We start from the raw sequence: 13487 nt of genomic DNA, 5'->3' as shown, positions 1-13487 counted from the left end.
CTCCACTTTGCTTACAGCTACAAAGATGTGTGATGGTTTTCAGCTAGTTAAAAATATGTAAATACTTAAGTGTCTATGGTTCATGGTAAAGCTTTGCAAATTCAGATGTGTTCCCATAGGTTTATTTAACAGCTATACCCGATCACAAAGTCAACTCTTCTGTCCATTGCCAAGAGTGGACCTATATCAGCACTGCAAATGTAAAAATAAAAAGCACAGGCATTATACTTGTAGAAATATCCTTCCACAATATGAAGCTCATATTCCATCTTGTCCTAGCAGGAGGACATTTTTTTTCAGTAACTGGTCCCTTCACTGCCTTTTTGTTACCCGTTTTTTACGAAAGTACTCTGCTGGAGCAATCATGTCGCCATGCAATACTTTGGGTGTGATTAGTGAAATGCTTTAAACATTACTCTGCCTACTCCACTGTTGGCCTGTTTTTTTATCCAATGACTGCCTGTGATTTTTCCCACAGGATGCGAGTATCATGGATTCATAGTACATATAGTCCCAACACGGAATAGAGGTCTAATCAGTTCAGAATGAAAACATCACGGATGCAATACATAATTTCTGATATTTTGCAACATGTGGATTATAAATTTAGAATAGTATAGACAGAGAGTGGATAAGTATGAATCTTGTATTCCACAGGAAATTGCATTGTCCCCAATACAAAAAAAAAAACAATTATTTTACTTTTTCTAGCTGGCTGATGCATGCTCAGTAGTTTGCTGGTTTAAAAAAAAACAATTCTTCAGTTAAAGACCTCCATGAAAACAGCAGATCCTGGCTGAAAGAACATTTAGGAAATCCTAAGAGAGGGAAATGAGTTGCAAACAGAAGTTTTTTTTTATCATTTGTGCCAAAGAGTACATTGGCATCCCTGTAGGTGTTCTTGCTTTAGGATGTCATTATGATACTTACATATGGGGTTACATCAATGAGCCAGATCTTCAAGAGACATTTTTAAGGGGGTAACAGCAGGGGCAAGAAGGGAAGCAGAATGGTAAATATAAAACTTGCTGTGTTTTCATGGGTATAGTCAATGAACAAATGTTTCTCTTGTTTTGTAAGCTATGTAAGTTGTGGGGTAGCTGGAGGAAAAAGCAGAAACAGATGATTAGATAAATAATAAACATCAGTCATCACTACTGAACTTAGTAATGAAGTGGAGGAAACCACTAAGCACTAAAGGTAAGATGGGGGATCATAACTTCTGGTTGTAGCAGCTTCTAAAGAAACCTTCAGCCAGAGGATTTCTCTACAATAAAGCAGGGTTAGATGGAAAAACAGAAGAAGGTGTTCCCTTTTCTCCTTTGTAGGCTTTTATTAGAACTTTAACTGTAAAGTCTAATAGTCTAATAACTGTAACTTAGGACAAGAGGAGAGACTTATGTATAGAGCACAGAGGGAACTCTGGTTCACCTAGGACAGTAAAAACTCCAAATATGGCAGTATGACTTCTATTATAAGTAAAATTAAATTTCTAACTGAACGATCCTATTTAATTAGGTCCAGCACTGTTTTGTGTCGTTCTGCCAACAGTTAAATATGACTGTATAATATTTTTAAAAGTGTAAATTGTCTCCATTGTCAATGTTTGTCATCACATTCACCCGAGTTTATGAACATGGACCATCCATCTTCATTGCCTGCATATTTTATCCACGGACAACATTGACATGGATGTTATAGTGATTGGGTTTACTACATAGAAATGTCTCCTGTTATATTTTTTTTTTTTAACAAATTATAAAATGCACATCCTAGTTTCAAATCCTGGCAATAACACCATTAACATTTTTTTCCCCCTGTTCTTGTGGGTTTCTTCTGGTGGTTGCCCCCAGAAGTCCAAAACATGTTGGTTGGTTTTGTTACTTGTTTTTCATACATACCAAGGACAACTTCTAATGGAGACAAAGTGCAGAGCTATCTGGTGGGCATGATCATAAGAATAATTCTAATACAAATAAAAAATGTATTAAAAAAACAAAAAAAAACATAAGGCAGATATTGTCCCTTTTTTTTTTTTTTTTTTTTTTTTTAAACGACTGAAATAATAGAACTGGGTGTGTATATTGTAATACACACATTACAGAACTATGAGGATATGGCTACCCATTCCACCATGTGTCACAATGACTATTGTACACATAACATTGCCTTTCTGGATATCTGCATCTGTGTGGGTTTTACTACACAGGCAGGATATGACAGAAAGGGCATTCTCTTGTTCTCTCACCCAGGACAAGTGCATTAGGACAAAAGATTACTGTGTATTTATTTTAATATATTCATTTTCTGCCGCTAGAATAAATGACATTCAGGGGAAATGTTAGTGAGCTTTAACCACATTATAATGTCGCTGTTGTCATTTCTAAACGTTCCCTTGTGTGTTGTATTGATGTAGTGGAGAATTCTACTATACTAAACACAAAAGAGAAATTTCTAATCCTCATTGTGACATTCAGTATTATTTCCGGTTATACTATGCAGGATAGAACAGGGTTTTTGCAGAAACATCACTGGATTATTGATGATATACTGCCACAATGTATTTACCTTGCACAAAAATATAAGCATCCTCTAAACCTTTAATAGTTTCAACCCAATGATTCTGGTAGTACATATCTGCTAAACATTCACTCCTTCTATGTGTTATCAAAAATTCTAGTTATGTGCAGTTTTCCCCTTCTGGATTACAGTACATCTCACCTCTCATATCTATTAAATTCAGGCAGGGCCAGTAATGCTGTTTGGGAGCCTTATATTAGGAAAGGTAACCATCTGACAACACTGAAAGGTAAAACTAGGTAAAATAGGAGGATATAAATAGCTTTCTATGCAGATTGCATTTCAAAGCCAGATGTCCCTGGTTGATTACCAATTAAAAAAAAAATTGTTGTGGTTTATGTATAGGGCTGGGTTAGCCATATGGCATGATAGACGTGTGCCTGGAGATGAGCAAATGAGAGAGTTGGAGGTGTGAGAGAAGGGCCAATGACAGAAATAGAAGGTAAATGAAGTATAAAGGTGTAACTTGGGGGTGTGTCTTGTGCTCAGGGGTGGGGCTTACGGCACAAGACTTTTTATGCCTACCAGCTCCTGAGATGTAATTCTAGTCTAGTCCTTGTAGTAATAGAGAATTGATCTCCCCAGTTCAAGATTTTACCACGACTGAGGCTTACCTGTATTCAGAACAATGCAAGAATATTTAGAGCCTGTGCATTTCTTAAATGGACTTATTGGAAAAGTGAAGATGTGTTGACTTAATAATAATTTAGGGTGTCATTTAAAATAAATGGCATCCACAATGGTACATACATTACCAGATATTGGGGTGTAATGCAAGTTTTTTTAAGGTCACTGTGAAACATTAATGTGAATGGACACTAAAAGTAGCTGTTTTACATAATAAAGATCATTTGTCATGCATGCACCATGACTAAAGGCAGAAAGACAGTTTGCCCAAATACATATGTATACCTTCAAGGGACTATGCAAAGGTACAATAATTTGAAGGCTCTTAAGTAAGAATTAACTGAATAGCTGTGTACAGTCATCAGGTTTCTATTGCTTCAGGCAAACATTTGTGACCGTTTCAGGTAAACATGTGTCACTAGACAATCGTCACAAATGACCGCTGCGATTTCCTAATTGGAATGATGCAGCATGGCTCCTCCCGCCTGTCCTCCCCATCCTCTCCTCAGAGAATGATCAACGCTGTCTGTACAACACTGATTACTTCCTGCCGTCGCTGGGAACTTTCACCAACAGTCTTTCCAGCAACTATAATCAAGCATCTGTCCATAACTTGAGTTGATAAACTATTCCTCCAATAAAATGCACAAACCCTGCAGGGACAAAAACTAAGAACCTGGCCGGATAGCATTGCCAGACAAGATAAGTTTAGAACTCTTTATTGTACACAAGAATGTGACAGTCAGCAGCGTGAAATGTGGGTGGTTGTGTGCTGCCCTGTTGCCCTAAGGCCACTGCCTGTGTTAGCTATACTAAAATCCAACTCTACATGATTAATTCGTTGTGAAGGCTGTGGCTTTGTGGCTGCAAGTCTGTAACATTTGAGGTCATTACTCCTTACTATTCCAGAGTATAAGCTTTCAAAATAGTCCTATGCTTCAGACTGTGTGTATGAACCCAATTCACAGCCAGTTGCTAAATTATGTTTTATTTATACCAACAAAAATGTATTTGTAGTGTCTCCTGTGTTTCTTAATTTGTGCCTGGTGGATTTCTGTTTCTCTCTTTCTTTGATTGCATCAGTGATTACCCAAGAGAGATTGGTATACATCATCTGCAGGGATATAAACAGGGCAAGGTTACCATACCAGTGTGTCTTTAATTGAATGAGTTGTACGGGGTCATCTGTGGAGCTGCTTTTAGAAGCTTAACAAAAGTATTGTCTAACCAATCACTGACCTGCATTAGAGAAATGACATCTGCAATCTGTCTTACCTGACAAAAGCAGCACACATATTTTCATCCACTCATCTTTAATGATTGGTCTTCATGTATGAGACTTTGTGGTCAGTTCTCTAAAAGCATAACATGCTCATTTTTTTTTCATGCTTTATTTGCTAATGTTCATGTTTAAAAATTATTCCAATTTATAAAATGTTTCACCTGCTGGATCAGGTGAGTTTACCGCTTGCAAAATACTGATTTTGTATTATGTTACATCAGTACACACAATTGAACACACCTTACTACCTCGTGACTGGTGGGGATGATGGAGGTGTCTAGGGGTAGCAGAGAATGGAACTGATTCAGATGTCCTAAAACCGCACTGGCCATTTTATCTTTATTGATATAAAATATTGTATGTTAAAAAAAAAACTCCAAGAAAAAAAGTCTAATAGACATAGGTAAATAACTCTTACAGCTGGGCAAAATAATGGTAATAAAAATATTTCATACATCTACACATCTATAAAACTACACAAATGTGTGGGTAACCTCCCTAGCGGTCTAATTCTGTCCAAATTTCCATGCAAAAAGCGTTACAATTTTGTGCATGGAAATGTATTTTTCATAGTGGGCTATAATTTCCTATTTTTTTTTTTTTTTCTTTCTAATTTCGATTTTTGCATGGAAAATCCACCCTGAGTCTCACTCTGGAATACCGCTAGGGGAGTTAATTGAAAAATTATAAATTTTATAAATGGTCAGTTGAGTGGGGAGTCACCCCCTCAGAGTCTTATCTAAAGCTAATATTTGGACCCCAGGCCCGCCCAGCAGTATTTTATATATTTAATATACTTCAGGCAGGTCATATGATACGATGGGTCCACTTCTGATTTTCTTGAGGTTTAAGTAGTCCTTGGTCATACAGCTAGCTGAACTTATATAATTAAATCAGTGCTGCTTTCTGCATTATTACAATATGACTGTCCTCAGTCTTGGTGTTGAAGAGGGGTGTAATGCAGGCAAAACTGAATATTTTTGAGCTTTAAAGAGCACCAGTTATGTTGACCCTAACCTGTCGTGTACTGTTCAGAGCAATTAGTGCACTGCTTGTTATGATCATCAATTGAATATATTTGTTAGATGGATAGGAGAACACATCAACCTGTGTTTTCCTGTACTTGCAGCTTAAAGGGATGAAACTGTGAAAATTGGAATATTTTTCAAAGGCATACTAAATATTTTTCTCCGTCATCCACTTTCAAGTAAAATTGCAGCCAAACATTTTAGGGTTAAAAAGACTGGAATGGTTAGACCTCAGTGTGATCTGAGAACCAGTTGGGGGGTCTCTGCATCCAGTGGAGATGCAGAATATCGCTTCTTAGTAATGGAAATGCTAAAACCTTTATTGATTGTCCTAAAATAAGCTAAGCTTTATTGAAAGTGCTAATTAGTGCTATCAGGTGGCATCACCCTTGGCTTCTTTTATCTCTCAGGGACTGCAGCGGTGTCTTTACTGCTTCCTTAGGCACTGGTGTCTTGCACACCTTCCTGCTTTCTTTTTAAAATAAAATATGCACAAAAAAAATAGGTGCATCTGGAAGCACAGACAAGTAGCAGGTATATATAGAAAGCCGAAAATGAATTTTGCCTACGTGTATTTACCCAGCAATAAAATATGTTATGGGTTGACTACATTTTGAAGCCAGCTGGTTTCCCTGAGAAGGATGTTTAGACATTTATATTCTGGTTAAAGTGTAAAAAAACAAACATAATAAACAAAAAAATGCTATATTGCAGTGGCTGCATTCATTTTCTTTTTCCAGGATTTCTTTCTCCTGGTGAACTTCCTGTATTAGGGTGACAACGCTCACTCCTTGTACTAGTGGTTCTGGACTACAAACAGCACTGTAAGTACAATTGTGTTATAGATTGAATTATTCTGTAGTCTATAGAAATTGCTGGAAAAGCTGATAAAATTAAGGTATCCATGGACAAGAAGTGAATATACTGGCAAGATCATCCATATTTGCTGAAATTATTTATACTCTAAAATAAACCCCAATCCTGCCACCTTATTCAAGGATGGTTTTCTGCAATATATGAAATTTTTTGTCTTGAGTTTAGATATCCATTAAACAATCAGTAAGGCACATTTGCAGCCATTCTGGAATAGAAATATATTGATGACTCCCAACAAGAATTCTTCTTCATGGTTGTAAGCTGTTCACCAATTTTACATTTTAGTTTATTGAAACACTAGAAAATGTGTCTAGAGTTCATGTATTAGCTGCAGACATTAAATGTGACATCTGCTTCTTTATGACCTCTTCAAATATCTGAATTATTTATGTTATCCAATAGGCCACAGGTGCTTTATTGATTTGGAGTTGTGATCTTTATATCCCAGCGTCTGTTATAGCCTAGCCTTGTACCAGCCTCTCCCCATGAAATCCAGGGACCTGTTAATTAGCAACTTGCCTTCTCCTAGCAGAGTCATTGCCTAACGATTCTAGTAACCGAGGTGACCGCTGAAGCGCCATAAAAGTACAAATATAACTACCGCGGAACAGGCGACTGCCAATATTTCAGTATGATATTCCCACGTGGATTTTTTTTTTTTTTTAATTTTTATTGAAGTTTTTCATATTATACATAGCAAAAGAAAGAGAAAAAAAACTAAAACAAAGAAATAAAAGGGAAATTACAGCATCATGGCAAAATATAACAAAAAAAAACAAAAAAAACCACAAACTAGTAATAACAACTATAAGGAGTAAAAAAAAAACAAAATAAAACCAAAGTACTCGAGGCTAATAATAAAGACCAGTTTGATGATTAATCATAATTCTAAAAATCTGCGATCTAACACAGGGGTAGAGTGATGATCTAGCCAGGGTGTCCAAACTTTATAAAATTTGTGCATATGATCTCCGGCCACGGCAGACATCTTTTCTAAAACCATAGTGTCTGTCAGTCTTGATAGCACTGCTTGGAATCCCACGTGGATTTTTAAGTAGTCCACTCACAGGGGCTCAAATGAAGCACTGATTTAAGTTTATAATTTTTACTCCGATGGCTGAACTGGAGAGATTGGCAGATGTGTCTGCTGGTAGAGCTGTGGACATTTACATTTTAACTCTGGTTCCTCTGGGGAAATTCGAGTTTGCTCCTCATCATTATTATGCATTTTGCAGGGTTTATAGGGTTTTATTTCCTCTGCTTTTTTTTATTGTAGTGTATTTTACATGGATTTTAGTAATGTCCTAATTTCATAGTGATCTCTGGAAGGCTCTGCAATCAGTCTCAGTTGTAATAAGGAAAAAAAAACACCCATTAATCAAGACAATCAAACGTCAGGCAATGTCATACCCCTAGTGAATTTATATTTAACATGGTTACAGAGAAATATCTCTATTTAGGCTGGCTGTAGATTGAAAAGGAAAAATTGTTTTTAATCTCATTTAAACAACTTTTTGCTGTTTTAAAAAAATAGGAGCTGTGATCACATTTCAGTGTGTATATGAGCAAAGTATGTATGTGCGTACAGCAAAGTATTTTAGAGCTTTTTTTAAGCCAGATCCAGAGTAGGAACTGCACTTTTTTTTTTCAAAGTTTTTCACAGTTATACAGTCTCTCCTTCACTAATATGCTTCATCAGCTGATTACAGTGTGTTTTAGAAGTTACAAGTTAAATATAGCTTGCCTAATTTCCTGACGGCTGTACTGTCTCCGGCCCGCTCTTGTATGTACTGGAGGCTCAGCATCACATTTAGGCATTTCTCTAGCATGGAAATGCAACCTGTCTAGTAAGGTCATCAAAGCATTTGATATTTGAGTAGATTAAACTACAGCTTTAATGGAAGTGCTGGGTATCACAAGCTTAAACAAGCTGCTAATGGGCTTCAGTAAGCTTCTGCACTGTTTGAGGCTTGGTAAAAGCCGACTGGCAACCTGTTTAAAGTGGCAATCTGCACTCCTTATGATGTCTGCTTACCATTCCTAAAGTGGAACTAAAAAGTTTTCTTATTCAAAAAAGAAAAGCTTGCCAAAGTTTTTTTCCAAAAGCTGAAGCCCATGTGCACAAGGCCTGAAAAAAATCCCTTCTTTTAGGGAAAAATGTATATACTTACGTTGTCCCACTGCCTGATCTCAACTGTCTTGGAGCTAAACTTATGAGCTTCTGGGAGTGTTGGATGCTAGGTCACCTATTTTCCACTATGGTTCCTTTCTTTTTGTTTTGTTTTTGTAGTTTTTATTTTACAAAATGTATTAAGTAGGAGGTCTATATTGAAACCTAAATAAAAGTGTAATTCAATAAATTGCTTATTCTGTGGTGCTGGAATCTTGTTTCATGCACCCAGTGCCAGTAGATAAGTAGTTTGCATGTTTCCCTTAGTTTTCCTCCATGTGTGGAAAATATGATGGCTTGCTATCTGGTTACTGATAAACAGCTGGCTACAAAGTCTTATTGCATGTGTCATAGTCTCATGGGTGAGTACTGATTTTGTGGTTTGCAGTTTTTAAATTAAAATCTTATCCAATCAGTATATTTTGGATGAAATAATAAATCTGATTAATTAGAAAATGTGGATGCAGGTGTAAGGTGGCACTGCATTTGATACATGTGCAGGGAAGGATGGGGCTGGGAGCATTTGTCCCCCTGACCCAGTGCCAGAAAAGTTGGTCTGATGGCTCCAAGTTGAAACATTTTGTCAATCTGATATCAGTTGAAGGAGGCTGCACAGTCAGCAACACTTGCAGCGCATTTTATAGCTTCCCATAACTACTATTCAGACCTGTGATGACTGCGTTTATTAGAGGAAAGTTTTCCAGCAACAACTTCCTTTGGGACTTTGAGATTTTGCATGACTGAATTCAGAGGACACAAAGAAAGCAGTTGGAAAATAAAAAAAGGTGTGTCACAGAAAACCATGTCCTTTAGATACACTCACCATGTCTATAAAAAAACAGTGGCACAATAACAAATATTGCAAGATACACCTTATTTTGTAATCTGTTATTGGAATGGAAAAGGGCCAGTTGGTTGACATTCCTAACCAACCAACCAGGTTGCCTTTACCTATCCTCCCCTGCACTTGTGCATTATGTTGATCTTACATAGAAGTGGGAGAGTATATTCTGACCAAGGAGAGTTCCGGAAATTAGAGAGGAATTTGTTGGCATTAATACATTGGGGCTGGGCTTTGATAAATTTGGGTACTTATATGTAAATTTGACACCTACCTAATAATAAATGGGTTTCTAATAATGTGTATTAAATTTCTAGTAATGGGATATTTAAACATGAACAAGTTTATACCAACACATACATATTCAATTTAGGGGTAATACACCAAAAAAATATTATGTGAGGAGATATTGTCTCTGTCCTCATGCGTTTCGCTCTGTTGATCTTCTTCTGGGAAAGCAAGACAGAAGAATGCAGATGTTCCACTCAGAGACTTTCAGCTCCAATAGGGCGAAAATTCTAGGTCTTAAGTTGCATCTAGGTTAATGCCTGGCTAGTCCTATTGCAGAGATAGTATGGTGTTGTGCCCCAATAACCGGTGGTGAGCTATCATACAGGTACACAGATATGTGTTCGGTTGTTCAAGTAGCAGGCTATGCTTCTCTTAGCAGGTTTGATGCATGCATCCTGTTCTATTAGTCTGTGTAACTGAGATTTTACCTTAGTAATTTATTTGGTATAGAAAGACATATTGAAAAAGTGACAACCCATGAAGGCCAAGTATAACTGCCCCTTCACTTATATCCCTCTTCCCTGCCACCTTTTCTTCCCCGTGCACCCTACAGTTTGAATGTACACTGTATTCCTAGCTATGTCCTCTGAGCCTGTGGTGTGAACTGTGTTGAGTTCATCCCCAGACTACAAGGGACTTCCCACCTTTCCTTTTTACCCTTTGGTTTTAGGATTTTTTTTATTAAATCCATGACTGTTTGTATGTTGATTTCTTCTCTATTTTAGGAAAACAGTCTTGTGGAATATTCCTTTTATTGTATGTGGTGCTGTACTACTGTACGGCATGGTGTTAATTTTTTAACATATTTTGTCTGTTTCCTCCTTCCCCTAAAGTTATGAACATAGGGGAACATACAAACTTAACTGACCAATGTAATTTTAAATATTATTAAATGTAGATATGTATCATGCATGTTCTATGTTCTTATTTGTACACTTTTGAGCCTTACTATCACATCTACACTGTATAGCCACTTGTTCTGTTTTTTTCAATTGTAACTTGGCAGCACAATTAGATTGTAAGAAATCACTCCAATTATAGTACACGCCAGTGTTCATTCTTTTTTTAAGCTGGGTGGGAAAAACATTGTTGGTAGGTGACAGCCCCGGTATTGTGACTCAACTCATCATTAACCACCCAAAAACAGCCAAGTGGTTACTAAAAAGTGCTGTGTGGTGCGCCCAGCTAAAAGGGGCTGGGGAGAACACTGCACGCACACTGTGTGTAATCCAGGAGTTGTGTTCTGCATCAGTATTTCCAGTGGCATTGTAAAATGACTGAGCATACCCATATACACATGCAATTGTAACAGAGTACACTGATAAGCATCCTCCGGCTCATTTCACAGAGCTGAAAGTGAGATCTTTAGTTTTCCAAAAGTAAGATTTATTTCTAGCTGGCTCCCATGGGATTTGAACAAACACATGGCTAAAAATCGAAATTAATATCCTTATGTAAGGGACCGGTGGTTGTGTTACTGGTCAGCTTCTATCCCTGACCAGATGAGCAAGTTGCTGCTTCCTCACTGACGCAATCACCAGGAAATGTAACTCATCAGCAAGGGAGTGATGACTTGCTTACCCATACAACAAGGAACAACACAACTGAAGTAGGAGTATTTATTTCCGTGCCCTGTATGACAGGATTGCCAATATAACATCAGCCTAATGCTTTGTGAATAGGGCTTCATTAAAAACCAAAATTGTTCTTTTTTGACCTGCATTTTTTTTTCAAGCAGAAGAACATGAAATTGCTCACTTCTTTCAAACTGTACTTATCACATATCTGTCTGTCTGGAACCCCTATTTAATGTACAGTGCTGTGTATTATGTTGGAGCTATATAAATACTGTTTATTAAAAAATAATATTATACTTTTTCTTTCTGTTTAGAGATGGCGTCTGTTAACAAGAATGGAAGCAGCTCACGTTTACAAAGCCGGAAGCCGCCTCATCTTTCCATCACCATCCCTCCCACTGAAGGCGAACGAGACCTTAAACAGGCTCAAGTATGATAGCTAGGGCAGCAACTTTTATTCACACTTTATTTTAATAAACATTTGCTATAGTAATTATTTTTTTAACTGAAAAGTATAGTGTTGGTTTGATTTGATTGGTTAATTTTCAGTTGAATGTTATTTTGTGTGATATACCCACACATGCACACATTTTATTTTGCAGAGCACTATAGCTATTCTAAAGAATAAGCACATAAATAGCTCTCTCCTTTCAGGCTTGCTGTCAATAGAAACATAGGCAGTAGCATTTAAAATCAAAGGAAGGAGTTTCTAGTTTAAATATCATTTGTGCACCTGTGTGTAGATCTTAACCTAAGCTACTGAGCTTTGTAAACAGGACAGCCAAGAATATATGACATAAAGATACTAGAAGATTCAAAGTTTTACCTGGTAAAAGAGGGGACAAGCAAGCACGCACACTTACGAAAGCACTATTCATTTCCTAATAGTCTTGTTCCTGCTTGTAGTACAAGGTTTTCCAGCATACCTACCAGTCAGCCTGCAAAAAGAAAATTCTTACTAGTGCATTGCTCTGGGTTGGCATTGATTAAATAAGGTCACCGTAAACATATCTTACAATGCAGTGCATGTGTGCTTTGCTTTGAAAATACATAATTCACTACATTTGTGTGATGTGATTTAATTGGGCACACCAGCACATTGAATTTTCCACAGCAAACTGTTTTAGTTGAGATCCTCTGTGTAGTTATTTATAGTTATTTTAGTTTATTAAATTAGTTAACTTGTCTCGATTTGCTCTTCAGGAATACTTAAACAGGTGTGGCATGTTTCTTTGTTTTCTTCAGCCTCTGGCTAAACCAGTGTACCGAAAAAGTGTGAGCTTGCAGGAACCACAGCGGACAGAAGAGGGAGCCCCAAATGAAAGGCCTGGCTTCAGAAGGCAAACTTCACTTTCACAAAGCATACGAAAGTAAGGAAGATATCATTTTCATTAAATGCACATTTGTGTGATACATGTAGTAATACATTTAACATAAATAAAGGAAAGAAACCTACATTTGTTTTAGGTGCCTATGTGAATGTGATCTGCCTAATGTAAATGCAGTTGTTAGTAGGACATTAGTTGTTGTGTAGTAGCTGCAGAATAGTTATTCTTAGCATTAATTATTGTGCAGCCATTGAAAGCAATGTGTATCACAGCTGGAGCTGGCGACAGGATTGCTAGAATTTGCCAGCTTCAGTAGTTTCCTTATTGATGCAGTACAGCTGGAAGTAATCATAGTATACCAGCATGTTGTAGCTTCTTGGATATGTATTGGTTTTCTGTGTGGTAGTTTTGATGTTGCCCAATCTTGTCAGCATTCATGACAACGATAGCAAATTGATCTCTAGGGGTTCTGGCTTCCATTTAGATAACTGTCAAAGAAGGGGTAGCTTTAAGTAGACAACCTCTGTATTAAAAAGTATGTAGAAGTATAGGAATGTTGAAAGCAAACAGTATTTTTTAGTTGGGTATTGTGTTAGTTGTTATGGATTGTTTTTGTTATTATGCAATGACCCTTTTGCAATTAAATACATGTACCCGGGTGTTGGCAACTTATTTACACCTGACCTCACCACATTGCAGGTGCAACCATTTCCCATGTTTATCCAATCCACTCCCAGGTGTTGTCAGGTCGTCGGCCATATTGGTTGAATAACCCAGCATTATGTATCTCCTGCACATGGTAGTTCATTCAGTCCTGGCAGCCTGGGGGGATTCCGGGATACCAGGCTTAATCCAGCATCCTTCACTGAGCTGCACATGTGAAACTA

At 37.3% G+C, this 13487-nt stretch overlaps 1 protein-coding gene across 3 annotated transcripts in view; it reads left to right on the top strand.

Moving 5' to 3' along the window:
• Positions 1-13487, top strand: part of RHBDF2 (rhomboid 5 homolog 2) — a 58990-nt gene that overhangs the window by 22842 nt on the left and 22661 nt on the right. For all 3 annotated transcript variants that reach the window (XM_072403873.1, XM_072403871.1, XM_072403872.1), the window contains 2 exons: positions 11587-11702; positions 12518-12642. In XM_072403873.1, coding sequence (XP_072259974.1) covers positions 11589-11702; positions 12518-12642 — 239 coding nt within the window. In that variant the 5' untranslated portion in view covers positions 11587-11588. The remainder of the gene's footprint in view (positions 1-11586; positions 11703-12517; positions 12643-13487) is intronic.

Source organism: Pyxicephalus adspersus, chromosome 3 (assembly GCF_032062135.1).
Source record: "Pyxicephalus adspersus chromosome 3, UCB_Pads_2.0, whole genome shotgun sequence".
Lineage (NCBI taxonomy): Eukaryota > Metazoa > Chordata > Amphibia > Anura > Pyxicephalidae > Pyxicephalus > Pyxicephalus adspersus.
This window is presented reverse-complemented; position numbering and strand designations above follow the sequence as displayed.